This window comes from Ictidomys tridecemlineatus, chromosome 6 (assembly GCF_052094955.1).
Source record: "Ictidomys tridecemlineatus isolate mIctTri1 chromosome 6, mIctTri1.hap1, whole genome shotgun sequence".
Classification (NCBI taxonomy): domain Eukaryota; kingdom Metazoa; phylum Chordata; class Mammalia; order Rodentia; family Sciuridae; genus Ictidomys; species Ictidomys tridecemlineatus.
This window is the reverse complement of record NC_135482.1, coordinates 54,769,571-54,793,946: the sequence shown is the minus strand read 5'-3', so window position 1 is coordinate 54,793,946 and position 24,376 is coordinate 54,769,571. Positions and strand designations below refer to the sequence as shown.

Below are 24,376 nucleotides of genomic sequence, written 5' to 3'. Positions count from 1 at the left end.
GTTTTAAGACACTGATCCAAAGTGACTCATAAATCAGCCGGCTATGTTCGAGTTTTAGTCTGGAAAATATAGAAAAACAGCTGTGAAAACCATAAGGACTATTACCTCTACCCCACCCCCAATTCTGGTATGGACCAGAAGATTTATAACAGGCCAACACTCAAGGAGTCACTCCAGCAGAATCTACCTTTCTGGCTTTTGCCTGAGCCCTGGTGCTAACCCAAACTTTTCTACGAGATAAAATAAATAATTCTGACATTTCAGTGGGAAAGTAGTAATACTTGGAAGCTCTCATCAGCAATTTTTCCCTCTTTTGGTTAAGTAACATTCAAACAGTAAGTTTTCTTTAGGTTCAGAATTCTGTTAAGCACAAACTCCAGAGCAAGGCTCCAAAGCGTTACTGTTTTAACAGCCACTTTCATTAAAGTATTTATTAGGGGTTACTTTTTGAAAGTAGAACTAAGTGCAGTACTATTATTGTGTAACTCAAACTATTCAGCTGAATAGATGGAATTTCAACTGATTCAAGTGGGGAAAATACATACTCACATATAGGTGAAACAAAAAATAGACACTGTGCTTTTTCTGAACAATGCTTTCATAAGCTAGTCCCAAGACAAACTTTTACTATTTCAATTGCCTAAGGGAAGGTAAAACATGTCGAAGAATATCCTTTTTTCTACTTATTTCCATAATCTACTTAAGAGCTTTTTCAATCATGTGAAAATTAAGTAACATCTTCTTACACCTCCTATTCCAATATGCCAAATAACAGAGAAGGTAAAACTCATTTCCACATTTGTTTGTTTTTTCTTCTTTCAAAGGTGAAGAAGACAGCTGCAGAGCTTTAAGCACAAACAAAAGAAACATTTACAATAAAGAACTTCAACCACATGGTTTGGTGACACCTACAAAGATGGTTAGAAGTCACAAAAGTACAAGAATGACAGGGCTGTTCAATGAGTGATCACAGCAGGGCGTCTGACAACAGACCAAGTGCTTATTTATACAAGTGGAACTTATTTTCACATACATTTAAGGAATGTGGACTTGTATTGAGACAATTTACTGCTGGCGGAAATGTAATTAAAGACTGTGCTAACCAAATAAACTGTAATTTGTTTTTAGTGTGCCACCAAATTATCTGCAAAACAAAATCCTAATTAGGTCAGCTACTTTTAAGACAATGTTTAAATAGGTATCGAACTCCTTTTGGTTCAACTCAACTTCTAATCAAAGGCAAGGAGACACAGTTATTTCTTTAGTGACATCTAAATTCACAAAAAGTATGTTGCACATTGGCATGATCCAAGAGCCCACTTGTCCTTGAAAAACTACTGAATACAGTTAGATCTGATGCTGAATCCAAGCATTTCTAAACATTCTAGGAAGCACTATCTTCATTTTCTTTCTAGTCCCTCTATTATTCATAGGTGTTCACCTCTCCAGTCATTCAAATGTTCAGTTCCATATGTTGTCAATAGAGCCATTCACATTTCATGAATGCAGCAGCATGACCTCCACAAGAGGCAATTGAATGGAATTAGCCACAACTAATTGAAAGTCTTTCCTGCTTTGGGTTAAGGCCCTTATCTCCTTCTTCACTTGTAATAAAAACTACTAAGTAAGACATCCCATGATAAGCGATTAAATACCAACCCAACACTCCTTAAATCTATTTTCGTATTAAATTAAGGTTTATTCAACAATTCTAAAATTCTAAATACAAATAAAGGAATTTAATCTAAATTAGCACAATGATGTAAAAACACAATTTCTTAAACCACCTAACTAAACTTTACTTCACCAATTATTACAATGACAGGACAGTCTGCTACAATTGTTTAAGAACTGAAAATTTCCATGGCAATTTTGCTAGGCCCAAATCTAAGATTATAAAGAGTCTAACATATTCTTTCTTTTAAACAAGATAACGATTTTTTAAAATAAATAAATAAGGGTTTTTTTTGGGGGGGAGGTTGTTACATTTTACAAAACTGGGGACTAGGAGACACAAAGGGTTAACGTTTACAAAGGACCAGTATTTCCAACTAAATTTCATTTTCTTCCTTCTTCTTCCGTGCAGTTGGCAGTGATTTCAGATTTTCAGACTTCACAGCGAAAATACAAAAACTTGCATAAGAGCACACTGCATTCTCCCCTAAATCGGCTGTGAGAGACCACAGAAATCACGTCCTTGGTTCTGAAAAATCGAGTGTCTTCCTTTCCACATCTCCTGATCAATCTTACCACCCAACTTCTTAGCGAAAGGAGAACGGGTCACTGTGTGGCCCAGAAGGTAAACTCACAGCTAGCTAATGCGAAATTACGCATGGGGTAAGTCTGCCATAGCTTGAGCAGTGACTTGAGGGGGCTTCCCAAGTCAAAGAAGTAAGTGAAATTACTGGTTGGAAATAGGAACAGGGACAGAACCAGTCAGAAGGTAAAGCTGGGCCACTCTCCCACACAAACTCGGAGGAAAAACTGCAAAACTCCTGTCATCCATGTAGATTGCCACCTCTCCCTCCTGGGCCTGGACAGGAGCTCCTAGATGTCCCGCTCGGGCAATTGCCCGAGTCCCCTCCCCACCTCCGCCAGCCGCCGGGTGGGGCGCCCCAAGCGCCCACCTGCGCAGCACTCAGGAAGGAGACTGAGGCCCCACAGCTCCTTTTCCACCCCCACCAAGCGCCGCTAGTGGCCTGGGCCAGTAAGAGCTGCCCTGGAAGAGGGCGCAACCAGGCCCTGACTGTCTCCCGCTTTTCCGCAATCGAGCGGTCCGATCCCCTCCGTCCGCGGGAAGAATACTTACAGCCGAGTGACCCAGGACGGCAGTGGCTCGGGAAGACTAGCCAGCCGCTGGCGACTGCAGTCCAGCAGGTCCCCGAGGCAGCGGCAGGGAGCTGGACACGGGCGCTCGGCGGCAACCTCCGAGGGCTGCCCGAGTGCACCGCGGCCGCCAAGAAGACTGCCTTCGCCCGGGCTCCCGCGGCCCAGCGCCGCGCACAGCAGCAGTCCCAGCGCCGCCGCGGGCGCACGAAGCTTCGGCGCGCACATCGTGGTCCCGCGGCCTCTAGCTCGGCCCGGCGCTCCGCAGCCGGCGCGAACTCGGGCTCGGTTACTAACTTCCAGCCACGAGTGAACGCCCTGATTCCAGCCGCGTGCTCCTCTCTCGAGCTCCCAGATAAACTTCTTTTACTCCTAGCACCAAAGCCCTCTCATGCCCCAGAGCAGCAGGACAGAAACAGAAAAGTACCGCCAAATTGTGGCAGAGTTGCAGCCCGAGCAGCGTCCGCAAGCTTGCCCGCAAAGAAACTTTTTCGCCTCCTCCCAGCGGCGAAGCACGAAGTCCCAGAACTGCGGAGCGTCGAGGCGGGGCGGGGCGGGCAAGGCCCGCGTGCGCCCATTGGCCCGCCAGGCCGCGGGCGACCCCGCGGCCACGTGACAATAACAAGGCTCCAGCCGGGGGCCGGACTCGGGAGAAAGTGGAGCCGAGATTGTAGGAAATTTGGTGTTACATTTTCCAGCCTCTCCAGCCAGAAGTCTCCACTACGTCCTGGGAACCATATATCAAATGGAGTTGAAGGGCTTAAAGGGAGTGCGCAAACAAGTGAGCAAAAACTAGGCTAGTTCTCAGAGTTGGAGGTATTGAGGGAAACTTCTGGGAGTAAACTTCATTTTGTTATCAAGAAACTCTTCAATTCCAAATTAAAGAAATGTATAAGTTATCCTACCATTCACAAATAAAACAATGATCTTGAAGAAAATAAAGTTCTTCTAATTTTAATACCGATTTTTTTTCACCCCTGCATTGGAACCAAATGTAAAAAGAATTTTTAAAAATGTGAAAGTTGTGGTTTTGGAAATGGTATGTTGAATTACAAATAGCCACCCTCAGTGCTCTGGATGGAGCTGGGGGAAATGCTCTTCTAATAAACCTGTGATGACAATCATAGATTCCAGGCAATAGCCAGGAATAATAAAATAATCACAGTAATACTTACTAGGACCTTGGAGGAAAGACTTAATATATGCATCTTAGTCTACCTGGTCTTTGAGTGGTGACAAATCTTGATTGAGAATGCTACCAGGCTAAAAGTACTTGCCTGCCTTTGGCGGGTAGAGCTGAAAAGGATGAATTCAGGCATTCAAACTTCCTAGTGAATTCAGCCCTGACTTAATCTTTCAGGTGACTAGAACCACAGGATGTTGAAACTGATGGAGACCTGGGAGATGGTCTGCTAACCCTTCCTTCTCTGGGCAACATAATAGAACCAGAGGAGGTTACTAATTTGTTTGTGGCAAAAGAAAAAAATTGGAAGCTTATTTTAAGCTCCTAACCAAGGATGTCTGTCCTTGGGACTGTTTAAAGGCTGCTGTTGAGAGATTGCTTATGGAGTTGAGACTTTAACCCCCACTCTAGTATCCACTGATTTCCATTGTAACAAATCACTATATAAGTAATTCCATTCAGGGAAAGGAAAAGACTTGCTTTGAAGTTGACACACCTTATTTTAGATAAGATAGCTGGTCCTTTTCAACTACCACTAGTATCAAACCCACCACCTTTTTTGATAATGTACAAATATGATACACTTATGACAGTATATCAGTTTTTATTTATAATTTTGCATGCTTTTTAGTGGACAGGATGAATGGTAGTCACACTACACACTTTTCAGCTCAGTATTACCCACTTATTTCACATAAGGGAAGTCAGCCATAGTGCGTTGGAGGCTTTTTAAAAAAGATGTCATTATACACATGTCATTATGCCATTATGTGTAAGCATTAGTATGATGACTTACTCCTGAGACATCACTCACATGACATAGGTAATCAGAAATTTTCCACCATTTGGCTCATTTTCTTCTCCTATTCTACTTTCTTATATATAATTTCATCCTCTTCCATCAATCAAACTCACATTTATACATTGCTATTTACAACATCCATATTTCCCATCCAGATCTTTTCTCCTAAAGAAAATTCTTTTTGTATCTGTATTCAACTACCCACAGGTCATCTCAAATTGGATGCTCAAATATGGCATGTGTAGAATTATATTCTACCACCATGAAACTTACTCCTTTTTCTCCTGTCTCGAAGAATGATACCTCACTTTATCCAGATGACTGTCCCCCAAACCTAAGAGTCACCCTTGTCTCTTTATCACCACCTCCATATCCAATCAATTAGCAAGTCCTATTGAAACTAGCTCCTTTAAATGTATCCTGTCTCTATCTCCACAGACATTATGCAAATTAAGGCCTCCATCAGCCCTTGCTTCTACTACTGCCACAGCCTCCTTCCTATCTGGCATTCCGGCCCTTTCTCCATAATGCAGTCAAGTGATATCCGTAAAGTTCAAATCTGAGCCTGTGACTCAACTGCCTAATTCCTTTCACTCATTCCCATTGTCCTGGGAGTAAAGTTCAAATTCTTCAGAGTAATGTAGGCAGCTTTTTGTTGTATTTGGCCTCGACTTACCTCTTTAAACTCGTATTTAAATCATTTAGAAACTATTCTAGAAACTACTCTAGAAACTACTCTAGAAACCACTTGCTGCTCTCTGCCCAGTGGTGTCCTTTGTTCAGATCACTGTCTCTCTTCTGCTTGATTCAACACTTCTACTTGAGCATCCTTTCTTTGGAAAGATGTCCCTAAGTCTTGCTTCACCATCCCTCCAGTGCACTGGGAGTGCATCTAGAATTCACTGGATTTAGTTTCTCAATCAGTATATTGAGAATACAATAAAAACTATTTTATTTGACTTCCAATTTTCATTTCACTGGATTAGCTGTCACCCTCTGTTCCCACTGTAAGGCCTGCTGACTGATGGCTATGATTTGCTGAAATCTAGAGGCGATCAGCCCCTCCCTGGTCCACCCTTACGTGTGTGTGTATGCGCCTACCAGTCAAGTGCTGAGCTACAGTAGTTCCAGACTGGTTTATATCTATAATTACACAATTAAACTAAATATTGTGTAAACCAAATATGAGCTCAACAAGAAAATAACTTCATTTGTATGATAATGAATTTGAAGATTGAGTAATAACCTTTAAAGCTAATCACTAAAACAACACTATCAAATTAAATGAGGGCAAAACAATGGTAACAATAAAAGTGAGGTCTCAGTCCACTTCGCGCTGATATAATAGAACACCTGCAGCTAGAGAACTTATAATGAACAGAGATTTAGTTCTTACAGTTCTGAAGGCTGGGAAGTCCAAGGTCAAGGGACCCACATCTGCTGCATCATACCATGGCAGAAGGCATCACCTGGGTGGAGAGAGAAAGGGGGTGGAACTTAATTCTTTTATCAGGACCAGATTCCTACAATAACTAACCCATTCCAGCAATAATGAAATTAATCACCTTTAAAGATCCTGCCTCTCAATGTGGTTGCACTGAGGATTAAACACGCAATACATGAAGTTGGAGAGGAAAAAAAAAAAAAAATATATATATATATATATATATATATATATATATATATATATATATATATAAGAATTCTTCACACAGACTGTTTTACAAGAATCTTAAAGATTGTTCTACTTGAAAGTAACTGGAGTTCATCAACAAACAATGCTTTATGACTGTGGCTTATGCTTACCCAGAAGTTCATGTTGTTATTAAGAAAGTAAAAGGGAATGACGTGGCAGGATAAAACATTAAATGTGACTATTCTCCTTCTCGATACGTTCTTAACCTTGTAGTCAATAGAAAGAGGAGCTATCCTATGTGGAAATGGTAAATCAAGATAATATTTTCACAGACTTTCCAAATCCTTCATGAACCAAAGCACAGAGAGCAGTTCTACTGGGTATGTATATATTTGGGTAGATGAGGACTGAATAGCTTAATTTTGAGGCCCCTTAAAGCCTTATGCTGATTCCTTTAGAGTGTATAAAACACAGAAATGAAGGTGGTGTTCCAGGAAAGATAGTCTGCAACAGAGGAAAAAAGCTCTATGATTTTTTAAAAATATGTTTCCCCAAATTCACATGTTGGACCCTTTACCCCAATGCAACAGTGTTGAGAGGTGAGACCTTTAAGAGGTGATGAAATCATGGAGGATCTGCTTTCCTAAATGGATTAATGCCAATATGACAGGAGAGGGTTTGTTATAAAAGTTTGGTCCCATTCCTCTTTTCTCTTTCACTTTTACTTTTCCTGCTTCTATTAAGGACGATGCAGTAAGAAGACCTTCACCAGATATAGGCCCCTTGACTTGGACTTCCCAGAAGTCCAGACAGAGCACATCTCTGTTATTTATAAATTACCTAGTCTCAGATATTCTGTGAAAACAGCATAAAATGAATTAAAACAGAAAATGAGCATAAAATTGTGATTCTTTCCCAAACTTTATCAGTAAATAACAGGCTTAGTGTAGTATTGTTGATCCTCTGATGATATATATATTTTTTTGTGCACACACACACACATACACACACACACACACACAACTGGTACAGTGTTGGATTCTCAGTTTTTGTGGCTAATGTCTCATGAATAAAGATTTATTGTGAGGTAGGATAATTCATGTTGACTGATGGTCATTTAACATTTCAATTAAAATGAGATAAAGTGTTGGATTTCCCCACTCCTTCAAAGGTTTACAGTGGTTAACCTGGTAGGCGAAAATGGACTTTCACCATTGTAAAGTGCCTAAACGATAACAGTTTCTCACTTATAACTTTGTTCTGGTGAATGAAAAGTACCATCCAATTTCAAAACAGCCTCCTACCATCCATTCTGTGGTTAATATAGCCCAACCCCTGTGCTCTTTTTAGTTTTCCTGTTTTTTTTTTTTTCTCCCCCTCTCCCTGGCAAGTGTGAGACTTTCTTATCTTGAGTGCTGGCAAGGCCAATGACTCACAGATAAAAAGTAATAGAGGTGCTAAGCTGTCAGTTTTAACATCCAAGGACAAGAATGAAAGCTAAACACTCAGTACTTGCTTTATCATTACAATGAATGACACAGTTTGTGTACCCACGAACTGTGAAAAGGGGAAAGAGATAAGGCGAAGGAGGAAGAAAAGCACAAAAATCCCCAGATAATGATGCCAAAAGCAACTGTGGCTGTACTCTGTAACCTAACCGGATCTTTTCCCATTCATTAAGGCATTTTAGAAGATTTAGATAACCCCCTTTCTTACACTCAGACACACACACAAAATGCAGACTTTCACACAGACAGCAGGAGAGCAGAATCTTACTTTACAAAATCCCTCCTATGAGCAGGTCTTTACTCCTTAGAAAATAGAAAAATGAAGATAACCACCTATCGGTTTCTCTCAAACTTACCAGCTGTGCAATATTACTTGAACTGAAAACAAACATTATTATCTCAACGTTCAGTTAACCACGTATTAAATATATGCTATTTCACATTTCACTCAATTGTCAAGTCACCCTTTAGGAACATGTGCTCCTATGTAAACTCATACTGTGAATAAAACTAGCAACCCTGGAGTCACCTCAGCCTAGCCTGAACCTGTGAGGATGGGCAGGGGATAGCTGAAGGTAAAGGGGGTCTTTGAACTCCTTTATATTCTCCTCAGTGAAGGATATCCTTCTCCAGCAATTGACCCTTTCAGTGGGCTCCAGTTTCTCTTTTTTTCTGTGAGGACCTCAGGATTCATTCACTTCTTCCAATCCTTGCTTCGCTTATTTATTTGTTTGTTTTCTGTAGCTGACATCAATCCTAAACCTCCACAAAATCTCAACACATGTAAAATAGTCCACCCTATCAGGAATACCAATGCAAATTCTTGAGGAGAGTGGTCAGAAAGTGAAGGGCTATGCCTTTGGCTCACTTGACAACACTATGCTTCATTTTCCTCATCTGGAAAATGGGGTGAAAAAATGATCCATTACTGCCCAGTCATATTTTGTACTTGCAAAATCTCAAATAGATTCTAGTTTCTACTTAATTTCCAAATTCCATTTTTTTTCATTACTCAGAGACCTAGTAACTTAGCAAGAGGAACATTTTGTTGTGGATAGAAACATTGTTATTTACCAGTGAAGATGCTGAAATTCAGTAAACCTCAACTATTAAATAACATTTAATTTAAAATGGAAAACACAAAGTATTTTAAAATGTTCCTTTAAGATTCTAAATCTGTTATGAGAGCATGCTATGCATATTCTAAGATTTTTTAGTGGGTATTTTATTAAGCCATTTCAAGAAGTTTGGTGTAACTATTTGTTATGGTTTATGCCATGAAGTCAAAAAGAATCATTAGGCAAATTTACTAAGAATATTCATATATCCTTCCTGTTCCTCCTGGGAACTTGTCTGTAGAATGATATTTTTTTTCTCACTTCTCAGATGAACACTTGACCTATGCACTATTCTAAGAATTAATTTGCATATCGAAACCATAAGAGTGCTCATAAATGAGTTCATTGTTTTTATTTACAATTTCTCTTACATGTTTTATATTTAATCAGGCCTATCAAATTACAAAGGTGACATTGTCCTGAATAGTCTCAGAATCAAGTTTCCTGCATTAAAAACTGCATTTCTATTCCTAAGTATACAGATTACTGTCAGACTACTGTGCTCAGAATATCATCTAGGTCTATCTTTTCAAATAGAGAAGTTATTTTGGTGGAATGCGGATGGTTTCAACATAAACTTTTTGCTTCTGTACAAATACTTTCCTTCTAAAATCTTAAAATTTTAGCCCAAAGCTTTATGCACTTGTATGGCATTTATACATTCGGAGAAAAAGATTTCCACTGAAATACTGACATGGAGTACAAAGAAGCTCTAAAGGGCACCTTGCTCATCCATTTGCCCAGAGGCACATCCGTGTCTGTGGCAGGCTGACTCCTCCAACCCTGTGGCAGTTCTTTCAGACTTGAACAACTTTATTCAGTCAGGGCATTCATCTTTACAGCCTGGTGTAAATGAATCCTTCCTGCTCTCTTGCTGCCATTTGAGCTGTTCTGTACCTCACCTCCCCTAGGGAAAACAGAAATTCATCAGCAATATCTCTGAACTTTCTCTTTGCAAATTAATTAATTGCAGTCCTTCTAAACACTTTCTCACAAACACCGCTTTCTCTCACATGCTCATTAGAATCAGAAATGTCTCTCTTCTGTTTGAGTGCCTTGTGGAGATGAGTATGCAGAAGTGGAGGTAAGAGATTCTTGAAACTCCTAAATGACAGTAGTCAGCATTTATCAAGTTCTTACTATTTATTCGTTAAATTTATTAGAAGTAAGCAAGAAAAGTTCCCACAGCACAGGAGGGGTCCCAAAGGGGGTACCATCTGTGGCACTTGGTCAAGAGGCTTTTATATTGTTTTGACAAAGAATTAACCTTTCATTGGAGAGTTCCCCTTGATTGTTCCCTTTCTCTGACTCAATTGAAAGTGTACAATTTAAATTTCTTATTCCCATGGTTTAATGGGATTGTTATCCTGTACTTGTTTCTTAAAACAAAAGAATTGCTTGGGTTCAAAACAACTCTTGGGATTAACTAATGTTAGGATAGTTAAGGAAACCTGGGGCAAAAACACAATGTGTGGGCATCCAAGCATGAATGGGCTCTTCCAGTCAGATAGCCAAAGACAAAAAGCATCCTCTAGCTTAGTGTTTTAATCTGAGGTGGTGAGATTCCCATTCACCAACGTCCATATTTCCATCTCCTGCCTCATTACCAGATAAGAAAACTGAAATGGAGAAGCCAAAAATTTTGCCTGGGATTCAAATCCCTTACCCACCATGCCTCGAGGCTTTCCTCCAGAGTTAGGAGAAGCAAGATTTCCAATGTCTTTAAGCTAGTGGTTTACAGACAGCAGGTGGGAATCAATAAGGAAAGCATGGGACCTTGCCCAGTACTTCTTAAAGGTGGTCAATTGCAATACATGTCTCTCCATTCCTTTCCCTTTTCCCTCATTGATACAAGTTTAGGAAAAAAATATTTGTCTTATGCAGACGTTTGAATCAATCCCTTTAGAGTTTGATTTGCAAAGGTTGATGTCCTTACCTGTATATTAGCCTGGGGCTTGTCAGGGCTCACACATCACTGTTTTCCTTAAGTTCTCCACCATCTCAATCCACTTCTGCTTCCAGGAGTGTTCCAAAAGGTATCACTGACACTTCAGAGTCAATGTTCTAGAAAACTAAGTTTGACTTGCAAGAGAGCCTACGTGGTTGCTAATCACAAGAGGAAAAGGATGCAGAAAGGGAAATAGGCTTTAACTTTATTACAATTTGGTAGAGCTTTACCTCATTAGGGGATCACAACTGGGATGCATGTGACCCCAGAAGCCCAGAGAAATGAAATATTAATGCTAGAGATCATATTTCAACTGTTAAGATACTTTACATGTGATAACAGAATTTTCTTTCTTTTGGGTTACGGGACAATGCTAATTTTTATTCTTTTCCATCTTTTGTATACTATAAAAAGAAATTTAAAACAAAACAAAGCAAATGGTCTCGGATTGCCTAAGTTCTATTTTCCCAATCAGCTTTTGTTTGAGGCTATCCTTCAAGTCCATTGCTTCAGGAACATGGAAGAGGCTTTTCTTAATGTGAAATTATTGTGAAACTAGATCTGATCACTCAGTGATGCTCCAGTTAGTCTTTCCTTAAATGCAAAGACCCAGGATAGGAGTGTAGTTCGGTGGTTGAACACTTAGCTAGCATGTGTGAGGCCCTGGGTTTGATCCCCAACACCACCCAAACAAACAAACAAAAACCCAATAAAACAATGATCCTATTCAAGTTATGAGATCAAGTTTGTTTTAATCTGTATCTATTAAGCCATTCAGTGCAATGACAAATAATTTCTACTATGAATAATATAATAGATATTTTGAAAATAATACTGATAAAAACAGATCTGTGTTTTCTAATATTATAAGAGAAAATGGTAGACACGCACACTCCCCCGTGTTAAAAGTTTTCAGTTTACTTTTGAATTTTATTTTGTTTAAATGTCTATTATCATCTAATATTAAAATACTCATCTATGATTTGAATGAACAAAAGTGACTCATATAAAGGTATATGAATTTTTAAGATTTTTAAAAATGTTATTAAAAGTAATGATTATTTGAGCAGTTAGTCCCAGAAAATTAAGTTATTTAATGTAATGGAAATTTTTTGGTTTTGCTCTTATTTTTGTTTTGTAGTGCTGGGGATAGAACCCAGGGCTCCTTGAATGCTGTGTGTGTCATTTACAACTGAGCTTCATCTCCAGACATTAGTTAAGATATGGCAAACATTTCTTAAATACAAGAATTTGAACAAAATCCTTATTTAGCCTAATGAAAGTATGCCATGGGAAATTAAGGGAGACAAGAATAATTAATTACATCAAATATCAATGAGGCTGTTCCAAGAGGATTCAATAACATTAGTAGTTGCTGAACATTTGTGATTATACATTGAAATTGATATGCTTGTGAAGGAAACACTAAAATGTATTATATTTTTTTCCTGTAATTTTGGATCTTTTCCTACAGTGTTAATGAAAGTACATGATGAATGTCTCAAGGTGAGGATAGGATTCGCCATCTTGCTACTAATTATACTTGACTTTTTGTGATCCAAGACAAGAACAGTGGAAACAAAATTATACATAATGTGAGATACTGATTGCAGTTACAAAATCTCTTTTAAAAAGTTTTCCCTAGGTATTTTTTCAAAAATCTTTTTTTTTAAATAAAATCATTCAAATGTAGCATGCTTGCCTCCATTAAAAACAACTTAAATATCCTAAGGCAATCCATATTTGGTAACTATAGTTACATCTTTAAGATATATTTTATATGCAACTAGATCTGGATTAAGAGCTATCAGCTTCTTAAAACTCTAATATTTAAAATAATGAAAGGAAACTTAGGTTAGAGAATATTTATAATGTCTCATTTTTCATCATATTTAGTTGCAATACTTTATATTGACTGTGATTCCTCTGCAGTATAGAAGGCACAGGCACACATATAAAACTGAAGAATTCTAGATGATTGAGTATTTCCAATAGTGGTCAGTGTTACTCTAGCATCAGAGGTTTATATACATAAAAACTATTCAGCTCCATTCCAAGTTTGCGGAATCAGAAATTTCACAGATGGATTCTGGTGATGTGTATTTTAACATACCCTCCAAAGTTTGAAAATCTGCAAGATGCTACTCTGAAATTGTGAAGAACCATGATACTCCTTCCTTTTGTTACTTTCCGTCGATGATGGACCTCTTACCTGAGTTTTTGGAACCACTTTCTCTCCCACCCTGGTTCATGATAGAATATACACAAATCTTAAGGAATACAGATAAACATATTGTAATTCTATCTTGAGTAATTATGGTACCCTGGCACCAATGAGAAAATTTGGAAAAGTAGAGGGCCAGTTTCCCATGTTTATATGAACAAGGAGAATACCTTCTCTGATTATGAAGCAACAGATACTCACATGATAAAAACACTATTTAAAAACTGCTGCTGTACAAACTAATTTGTAGAATCAGCCAGGACTGAACTATCAGATAATAAATACACAAGGTCACATCATTCACTTATCTATGTGAATGGCAAAAAGAGAAGCACTTAGGTAAAAGTTATGAAATCTCTGGAGATCAGGAAATTCCTGTTTACATTTGTATTACAACACTTAATGTGTGTGTGTGTGTGTGTGTGTGTGTGTGTGTTGATTTTTTCCCAGTGATGTGAGCTCCTGGTGCCCTGAGGACAGAGACTGTCAGTATGTGAATACCCATGTCAAGAAGTAGCATTACCTTTCACACTTGTTTATCCAGTCTCCTAGTTTTCCTTGACTCCCTCCTTCCCTTGTAGTTTATAACCCTCCTCTCAAATGAGAAGTCCTATCAACTCCACTTTTAAAATATATGTTGATCCTGACTAATCCCAACACCTTGACTCCTACAACCCTATTCTAGCTACCATCTTTTTTCACCTTTTAATGAAAAGATTCTTGATCCATATCTAATGCCATTCTGGATTTCCCAGAGTTCTCCACAAAGCAGTTCACATGTTCTTTTTACACACAACCAAGCTTCCTCTACTGTCCTGCTCAAAATCTTCCCATGATTTCTGTCGTTGGAATAAAATCCATAGCTTGTAAGCTATTCTGCAAGATCCCCCAGGACTGTCCTACTCTCCCAACCTTACTTCACACCACTGTGTTTTGATCCTGTATAGTTCTCCCTCTAATAATACCACTCTTGTTCTGCTTCTTTTTATCTCTAGAACATACCAAAGTTATTCTCATCTGAAAAAAGTTTTAATTGCTGTTCCTTCTGCCTACATCATGATCCCCCATTACCTCCTACCTCATTCTCCCTCATTAAAGTCTTTGCTCCGATTTCACCTTCCAGGGAAACTTTTCCTACCAGATCCTCAGAATAGCTTTCTACCCCTCTTTGTTTCCAGACAATGTCTAGTCCTTACTTATTTTTCTGTGCTGAATAGTAACTACCTGAAATTACAATATGTCGCCTGGGTCCTCCCCCAGAATGTAAGTTTCCTAGGGGGAACTTGGTTCTGTCAGCTACTAAAACTCCATGCTCACAACATAGCTCAGCATTAAGTTCTCATCAGAACTTAATAGAACTTCTGAATCCTCAGAGCTGACACATAATTAGAGCTTTGTATATCTGTGTTGAATGTCTAAGGGAATGAGCGGCAAGTGGAAGCTTCCTCTCTCTGGTTGCTACCCTTCCCCTTGAGCAGAATGTATTCCATGCAGATGGGCATCCTTGCCCTGCCCTCACCTGTGTTTATGACCGCAGTCTCCCATCAGAACAGATTAACGTTTCCCTGTTTGAATGAAGGAAGTCAAGGAGCAATCTGGTTCTTAATAACTGAAAAGCAACTGGAGGTTTATTTCATCCTGTGAAATGCTCAGAAAATTAATAGTGTGACATTCTGGTTATCACAAAGCAAGTTGACATCAGAGATAAATCAACAGAGAGCTAATAATGGGCATTTTCTACTTGTTTCTAACCCCATTGGCCTCTTCACCACTAAGAATCTAATACTTTGAAACAATCTCCCTACTTTGCTATTCTTCCCATTATAATTCCTCAGATTCCTAAGAGGCCCCACTTGGGTATTAGGCAATGGCTGTCTCACTCTCACATTTCTAAGCAGAAGTCTATGTCATAAAGCTCACGTACCTGAAAAAAACTAAGGAATTGCAAAGCAGTACTCTGGTCAAATGGAAAAAGTGTCTCGAAAGTGTCATCTGCCGTCAGAGGAGGAAAACTACAGTGTCTAATGATATTATCCAAAATATTTTGGAAAGTGAGATTAATGAAAATGTAAAGGAAATCATAGATAGCTTCACTCTACAGGCTCCCCCCAACCCCCACACCTTTGAATCAGTTGGAGAATAATTTCAATTTGTAGACAACTGCTTCCCACATGTGAATTAGAGTTAAATTATAACAGTGATGTCATTGATGTGGACTATAAAGTGCTGTGAATTTTAGTGATGGATATTTCACCACAGCTGTGAGCAAGGTGTTTCTTAAAGACTGGTCTAATTCTCCTGGGAGCCATATTAAAAAATTCACTCTCGAAACGATCTAGCAACATGTTAATGCTTAAAAGTGGATGCAAAGACACCCCACAAGGTCACTATTTTATGTATTTCCTAGTTAACAAGTTAAAACTAAGTTTTTGTAGTATTATGCACATTGTACATTAGGCAAAAGTCCAGCATATGCTGTGTAAACAAGCAAGTCTACAAATTAAACTAAGAGGGTGATTGATTACTATAAGGGTATCTTTCTGTTTCTGAAATAAAAGTATGAGCTCATGATGAGCTTGAACTCTAAATGTTTGAAGAAAAATAACCTGGGTCAAAGGTAGGATTTGATTTTTCTTAAAAAGCTTTAAGATTGCCTGCTTTTATTTGGGTTGGATTAAAACAAATCATTAGCATTACTGAAACCTGGGTCAGAGCTGGCCTGGTGGAGGAGGATGGCTGTGTGCCCAGCAGACCCACTCTGCAGGGGAACTGCTATGGTGGCCTTCTCCACAGGTGTCCTCCACCACTGAGCACAGTTTTCTCCCTGTGGGGTCTCCATGATTCACCAAAGAATTTTCACTGAAGGGAGAAATTTTCCCAGAAAAGGAATGCAACAATTGGCACCTTAAAACAAATGGTTATATTTGGCATGAAGTGAAATCATTTTTTATATTCTGAATCCTGTATGCCCCAGATTTGATGTGATGTGCTTCATAGCAAGTTGCCCAAGACATCTGTCTGAGTCCTTCCTGGCCCCATTTTGAAAAAAAAAAAAAAATGTTTATTCAAGTCATTGCAAAAGTAGAGCCTGGTTTAGGTTATATGGGGAGAAATCCATGATACTTTAAAGTCATCAGTGGATGTGAAGAATGCCTTTGTTCTGTGTTCCCTACTATTTATGAGCTCTGAAAATGCAGAAATTATTTCTAAATTGTTTAGCACATCCTACATGTTCAAGAACGGTGGGCCTACATGTTTGTAAAAAGTATGTAAAATATGTAAAAAAAATATGTAAAATATGTAAAAAAGTGAAAATTGAACATAATGCCAAATATCAGGTCTAAAGGGTGATATGTAGGTATGTTCAGAGAATTATGGTGATCCCTGAACCAGAAGAGTCATGCTGTTGAACACAGGACAGACAAATATGGTGTTAGATGAAGAAGGTGGGCTCTGCTAGGATATTGGATGCTGTCCTCACAGCATGGAAACAAGGCTGGCCTAAGTGCCTGTGAACTCTGACAGCCATACCCGCGCCCCCTGCAATATGAATATATTCCCTCCGATTGTAAGTTTCACTTAGTAACACCTCACTCGCTGGTCAGTGCACTGTTTCCTGCAGAATCCTCTCATGTCCTCCCCCACTAAAATATACATAAATCTTAAGAGCATCGTGGATCAGCCTCTAAGCCTGGAAGACAGAATAGTTTCCAAAGACACTTAATTTGCAATCAGGAAGTAGTTCAGACATCAAGCTATTTTTGCTTAATTAAGAAAAAAACATCTTTGACAGCTACAAGTGGAAAGTTCTTGGGATGGGACAACCTTTAATAGCCCCAGAGTTGGCATGCTTCAGCAAAGATTCTGCCAGTTCTTAATTTTAAGTTAAGGCTCTATTTATGCAACATTTAAACAACTGGTGAGTTCAGTGAAACTATCATCACAACTTAATTTGATGACATGTAAATGAAGAGACCTTTGATAACTAATTTACCTTCCAACTCCTTGTCATGATTTTGCAAAAGTGGGCAGACTTTTGTTTTATGCTGAGATTTATGACATCATGAAAGAGTTAAGGCTCAGTGACTCTAATTATGCTTGAATACTGGCATAAAACAATGTCTTATGTTAATAATAGTGGGAATATGAAGATTTGCTTTCAAACAACATGACATTTTTGGCCTTAGTTTTAGCGACATTTATCACAGGCAAGTAAATGCTCAACTGCACTTTTAATTAGGCTTTTGTTTTAGGATCAGAAAAGTGATGAGAAAACTACAGGATTCTCTCTCTCTCTCTCTCTCTCTCTCTCTCTCTCTCTCTCTCTCTCTCTCTCTCTCTCTCTTTCTCTCTCTCACTCCATGGTACTAATATTTTTCCTTCAATCTATTCTTTACTACTAAGGAAATCTTCCTAAATATTATTTCATAGTATAATTTTTCTTCTCAAAAGATCATCAATGTTATACATGTGTGCAAATCTCACTATACCCCATCTAAGTGGACCTATTAAAAATGATAACATATATGCATACCTAAGTTCTGCTCCACAGCGATAAAGTGGAAGGTTTGACAGCATTTTGAAGATTCTTGTTTCCCACTTGTATTTTCTTATTTTCTAAAATATGCTTTACCTCTGTAAAATTTTTTTTAAATTTATTTTTAAAGTTTCAAATAATGTCCACATCCTGCTTTCTAGACCCAATTTGCAGCATCATGTGCACATCTACTGAAATAAACACAAAAGAGAGAAGAAATAAAATAAAATTTTATTGTGGAAATTTCCCCCCAAAATTGAACACCATTTTTATGTGAAACTGTGACAGCCATACCCCCGCCCTCCTGCAACATGAATATATTTCCTCCGATTGTAAGTCCCACTTAGTAACGCTCACTGGAACCTTGTGCCTGGCACCATGCAAATAGCAGCTGCCTACAACTTGAAAAGAGGGAAAAATGCTGTCCACTTACCCATGGCAGATGAGCACTTGGGTTCAAATTCTAATTGGTTTTTGGCCACATTTGAATGTTTCTAAGGTCCAGTTTTCAATCTGTAAAATGGTTGTAATGATATCTATTTCAGACAGTTTTTATGTGACTGTGGGGACAGTTTTGTATTTTTAGTGTGCTTATAATATTCCTTAGCATACATAGTGACAGGCAACAAAAATGCAAAGATTTAACAGAATTTGGAGCAATTGTGTCTTAAAAAAATAACTAAGCTTTTTTTTTTTTTCTTTTCTCTCTCTCATACATTATCTTGGTCAGTTTACAATGTTTTTTGCAAATGGAACTATGGTCTACCTGATCTTTCTGCTTTGCTTTGCTGGTATTACTTTTCCTTTGTCGCTTTAAAGAAACACTGGATAATATATAGAATTTATTTCAGCTCATGTTTTAATAATATGCTTTTCTCTCAATTACTGTTGAAAGGACAAAGTCCTGATTTTAGAGAACAGTTCTCCCACTTCCCTGACTTTGGTGCATATCTTTAGAAAGAATAAAAATTGAATGCATAAATCTTACTTCTAGCCATCCTCAAGTGAAAAATTGGGTGTATATATCTTTAATTTCTGACTCTTTTGTGTGTGTGTGTGTGTGTGTGAAACACAGATGGAAAGAAAATAAAGAGAGACTGAAAGAGAGGAAGTCAAAATTGAGAGCCCTTGCTAAAGAAGGAAGGATATCCCTGTTTAGAGTGAATAATTTAAATAAACTGCCTTATCAGCTCAAAGCTTAAATTGAGTTGATAATGGTTGAATTTCCTGCATGGCTTTTTATAGAGTACATTCAACCTTCAAAGTTTAAAACTTTTTGCTCATTTAATAGAAAGAACGATAAAGTCATACCTTTACTGTATGAACGGGGATTATTTCAGGATTTTAAGATGTGGATTGCCTTGGGAGAAAAACAGTCTTCAAGGTGAAACTTGAAATATTTCCTTTAAATAATTAATTATATTTTATAGACATCTATTTCAATTTTACTTGACTTTTGAAATCGATTGTTAGGTGCTTGGGGCTATACCCAGTTACTGTAAGAAATTAACTTCAGATATATTTTCAAAAAAAATTTTAAAAACAAAAATAGAAAATTTTCTATGAGAACTTAATCTCAAACAGGGAATCTGTTAATTTTCATATTTGTAATATTTTAATAGTTATGAATCACCAAACTAAAATATACATAGTGCTTTAGCTGCAAGTAGTTTTATTTTGTTTTACATAATATGAAAAGTCATTTTTTTCTAGAAACATAGTCTTTTCCATATTTTATCGGGGGGAGTAGTCTGGTCACTTCTAATTAAAGTTTCTTTCATTCACTTGATCATCTTCTGTTAAGTTTTCAGAAGTCAACCTAAGTAATCAATGAGAAAAAGGAAAGACCAAATATAGACACATGAAATATGAGAGTTATTCTTGCCACAGAGTGCATTTATTAGAAAAACTTAACAATAGCATTTTAACTCTTCCTTCAAAACTAGGAGAAAATAAGTGGTAACCAAAGCCATAAGGTTAAAAGTATGAATAAATTCAATTAAGAATTTAAAAATGTTTTTTTCAATTTGGTAAAGTTGAGTCAGTGTCATTCTTACAGCTTTTTAAACAACAACGACAACAGAAAAAGATTTTAATATATGTTTTGCTGTTTGAGACTTGTGTAGAAAGGGACAACCTCAGTGTCAGGTGGGATGTATATCATCCTAAAAATGAACGAAGTGGTGAGTGACGTGAGATATCAGGAACCATGGGCTGAGTTGTGATTCCTGTATTCAAACTCTTTACTTTTTCCCAATGGTGAAAGATGTGGAAATATGGTAGTTAGGAAAACCTGAGAGTGCATTAGTAACTAAAGCAGAAAATGGAGGTAGACCCAGCCTTATTAACTCCACAGCAATAAGAACATAAATGTCAGAGTCTAAACTTTACTCTCTTAAACAGATGAATGCTTATAATGGTCAATCTTTTTTTTTCTGTTTTTGCTCTATGCTAGACACTTGGTGAAAAACTTTATATATCTTATATCATCTTTTTAAAAGAATTTTTATATATTTGTTTATTGGATCTTGCTAAGTTGCTGTGGTTGGCTTTTAACTTGTGATCCTTCTGCCTCAATCTTCAAAGATGCTGGCATTACAGGTTGTGTACCACAATGCCTGGCATCATATCATTTCTTGATCCTTCCAATAACATTGCAGAGTAAGCATTATTATTATCATAGTCTTATAGATGAGGAAACTGGGGCTGAGGGAGGCTGAAAATATTGGCCCCAAATCACAAGCTAAGTAATTGAAGGAACTAAGTTTTGAACTTAGTTCTCTAATACAACAGCCCACATTTTAAAACTTTTACTGTGATTTTGGGGTGAAGGAAGACTTTTATCAACTCCCTAGTACAGGAATTTCTACTGAAAGACCAGGATTAAGTGATCACGTATGTAAATATAATAATATTTTCTGTTAAGTTGACCTAAGAATCTAGTAACAATACCTACATCCTTGGGTAATCAGTGGCATGAAAGATCTGATAATAAGTGTTAGCTGTTATAATTTAGATAAATTGATGACAACATGTAAGCTAGACATTTCTTTACAAACATTTGTCAAGTTTCTAATTGCCTGTGTAGATTTAGCAAAGATATCAGATTAAAGGTGTTCCCAGAGAATTCATTTCAGGGAAGTTCTTAAATATGTGTGGAACATGCACTAGGTTAATTACTGAGGTCTATGTACCATCGTGGAGAAAAATAATGAAAATGTTAATTGGCATAAGTAGAATAAAAGTTGCATGTACATTACAGTTATGACTATATTTTAAAATGCAATTTTAAAATAATTAGAGAGCAGAATACTAACAAACGGTTGTATCATATTGGTGTGTGTTTTTTCTTTCTGTAATTATAAGCTTTAAAAAGTGTAGTTGGGTTACTTGTTTTTTTTTTTTTTTGAACCAGGAATCCCTGGTTAAACCCAGACATTCTTAACCACAGATCCACATCCCTTTTTATATATTTTACTAGAGACAGGGTCTCACTGAATTGCTTAGGGCCACACTAAGTTGCTGAGTCTGGCTTTGAACTCATGATCCTCCTGCCTTGGCCTCCAGAGTTGCTAGGATTACAGCGTGTACCACTGCACCTGGTTTAGATTACTTTTATAATAGAAAAGAGGAAAAAAAAAAAAAAGAAAAGAAAAGCAAGAATGTATTTGGAAGAGATAGTCCAGGCTTATAGCCTACCGGGCTTCTCATCCTGTGCATGTGGTTGATGATCAACTAGGAAAAACTGAAGATGATTTCAAGTTTTTCCAAAGAGTCACGTGTATTTTCCAATGTGAGAGAAGTAAGTTTGGTTCAGTTCAGACATGAGTTCAGTTTAGACATGGCCAAGGATTGCCATTAACCCAAGTACTGAATGTAGAAGGGAGGAGGGGACAAAGAGGAGAAGCATGGAGGAAATTTTTGAAGAAGAAAATCAGTTAAGTTTTTGATGCCAGGATTGTTATATGCTGAATCTTGGACAAACAGCTGATAATTTGATGCTAATGTTGGGAACAGAAATTAGGGGCAGTGATCATTAGTAGAGGAACTATCTGCTGATACATAATGATTCCAACTCAGAGAGTGTGTGAAATCATACAGAAAAAAGAACCTAATCAGAAAACCGAGCCTTGGTAAGAAGCTGGAAAGAGTCCATGAGAGGGATGGACTTACTCAGGGTTGTGGGGACAGAGAGACCATGTCAAGAACTAAGGCTGCATTTTTTATGTGAGTGAGTGAGTACATTAGGAATGGTTAGGCACTAAAAAGTAAAAACCATTTAGGTGTAAAACTGAGTTTTAGGGATGAGGAAGAAAGGAAAAGAGGATGGCTTTTAGGTGATTACTGGTTCAAGTGACTATGTGAATTTAGCTATCCCCAAGCCAATTGATAGAATAAAGAGAACAGATAGACTTAGGGGAAAAGCATGAGTCTAGATTTTGAGTCACAAGGGCCTGTGGTACATCCAGAGAGAAACAGCCAGTCAGCAGGTAGATATGATCGGAGCCTATGAGTGAGATCAGGGCCAGGAATAAAGATCAAAGTGGTGAAAACCCTGGCAGTGGGTGCAATCTTCCAGAAAGTGGGTCATATAGCAGCAATGGCTGGAACAAGGACTGACAGGTGGCCGCTGATTTGGCTATGGAGAAGGTAATTGATACTTTGGTAGGGAACAGGACAATTACAATTACAGTGGGTTGGTAAATAATGAGAATTGATACTGGCAACAACAAATATAAACCTCTTTCTCAAGAACATTGGCAGACTTGCAGTGTAGAGTCCTTTAGAGAAGGAAAGAGATTCATGGCATGTCTTTGGAATGTAGAGAAGAAGCCAGAAACGAAAGATGGTTGAAAATACCCAATTGGAGATAACAGATAATATAGGTCCTAGAGAAGGTGAAGGAGGACTGGAGTTTTCATAGGAAGAACAGGGATGCCTATTGTTCTGAGAAGACCACATCGAAGGGCTTTGCAAACACCCATCAAAGCATTTTCTCTCTCTCTCTCTCTCTCTCTCTCTCTCTCTCTCTCTCTCTCTCTCTCTCTCTCTCTCTCTCTCTCTCCTCTCTCCAAACTTAAATCCATGGTTTAACTAGTCTGGCAATGTTCCAAAAAAAATAATTAGCAATCTTCAAATTAATAAGTCCTTACTGCTCTTCACCTTTGAGCTAGCTATTGGAGTCTCCACGTAAGGAGTAGCTCTATTACTAATCAATTCCTGAACTTCAGATTGTCTGCCTCTTTGACTTTGAATCACAGTCTGTTTTCTCTCAATCCTTTGGTAGTGGAGACCATCTTAACTTTTGTCATAAGGCTTCTAAAGTGAATATTTCATGGGGCTTATATATTGTCCGATCACTCCACAATGTCCTACAAGTTTGGTAAAAAAAAAACAATCATCTAATTCTTTTTGTTGTTTTTGTGTTTTGGAAGAGAACGTAGGCAGGAATCCAGTTGTTTAACCTTAAGTCTTAAGGTAATAATAAATAAAAAAAAAAAGCTAATTTCATTGACATATTTTTAAAGCACAGCAGAAGTTCAGAAACTGAAGATCCTTTTTGAATATCTATAGTCATGTGGCATGCAGTTGACAATTCATAACAGATATGCATGCTTTTTTCTTTCTTTTGATTCTTTTTCTTTACATTTATACATAAACTTTGCTGTCTTTGGGCTCAAACAGGCTCATCCTCTTGTTACTGTGTATGATCCAATGTGGATCTGTTTGGAAGCTGTGACTACGTACATATATGACAGAATTTAAATGAAACCGTATTTCCGCTTGTATCATCTGTGATCCTATCAACCAACTAAAATTGGTTTATTTTGTAATTATCCCTTTTGTCAAGAGAATTAGTTTGAAGGACTTCTTCAGCTTTAACATTGGCATAGTACAATGCACCATGTCCTGAATAATGCATATGTAATAAAGGATAAAAATAAAATCAAACAGACCTATCTTAGAACTGGTATATTATTTGTCCCAGAAGTTGGTGGGTTCTAGTTTTATAGATTTAAATGTGAAACATATGAATGGAAATATTCTTTTGAAATTGAGCCTTTAAGGTTTTCATAGAAGAGGAGATTCTGTATGTGTCAATTGAATTAAACATGACATGGGATTCCCAGGGTGGAAATTTGAGCTCTTCAGAGAGTGTTAGGTGGTTGGACTGAAGGGACAAATAAATCAGAGACTTGGAAAGCTTATAGGTCTTATCAAATCTTATTTACACTCTTGAGGGTAGCAGCTTGTAAAACAAATTAAGATGTGTCGCCGTTGGTATCTAAATCCCAGGATAGTTTTTGAATTTTCTTCTGTGGTAATAATCCTACATATTTACTTTGGGTTGATGCCATTTGGGTTCAGAATTGGAAGTTCTTTCCAATATCATGGACCTTTTCCTTGCATTTGAATAATATTTTCTGATGATAGAGGGAGCAGAACTAAATAAAACAAGCCAATGCTCTTGGCTGGTTGTTATATTTAAGGGTATTCCTTCAAAGACAAGACATAAATAAAGTATATCCATTAGGAAAGGGTTGGTCTGACTTTAGCAGTTATGTGGGCAAGAACAGACTTAAATTATAGGTC

At 37.7% G+C, this 24,376-nt stretch overlaps 1 protein-coding gene across 2 annotated transcripts in view; it reads right to left on the bottom strand.

The window, feature by feature from the left end:
- The window catches only part of Lrig3 (leucine rich repeats and immunoglobulin like domains 3), a 45,811-nt gene extending 42,450 nt beyond the window's left edge, over positions 1-3,361 (bottom strand). Inside the window, exon 1 of one of the 2 annotated variants that reach the window (XM_078053231.1) lies at positions 2,810-3,361. In XM_078053231.1, coding sequence (XP_077909357.1) covers positions 2,810-3,054 — 245 coding nt within the window. In that variant the 5' untranslated portion in view covers positions 3,055-3,361. The remainder of the gene's footprint in view (positions 1-2,809) is intronic. The other variant, XM_078053230.1, reaches the window with a different exon arrangement.
- Positions 3,362-24,376: the final 21,015 nt, after the last annotated feature.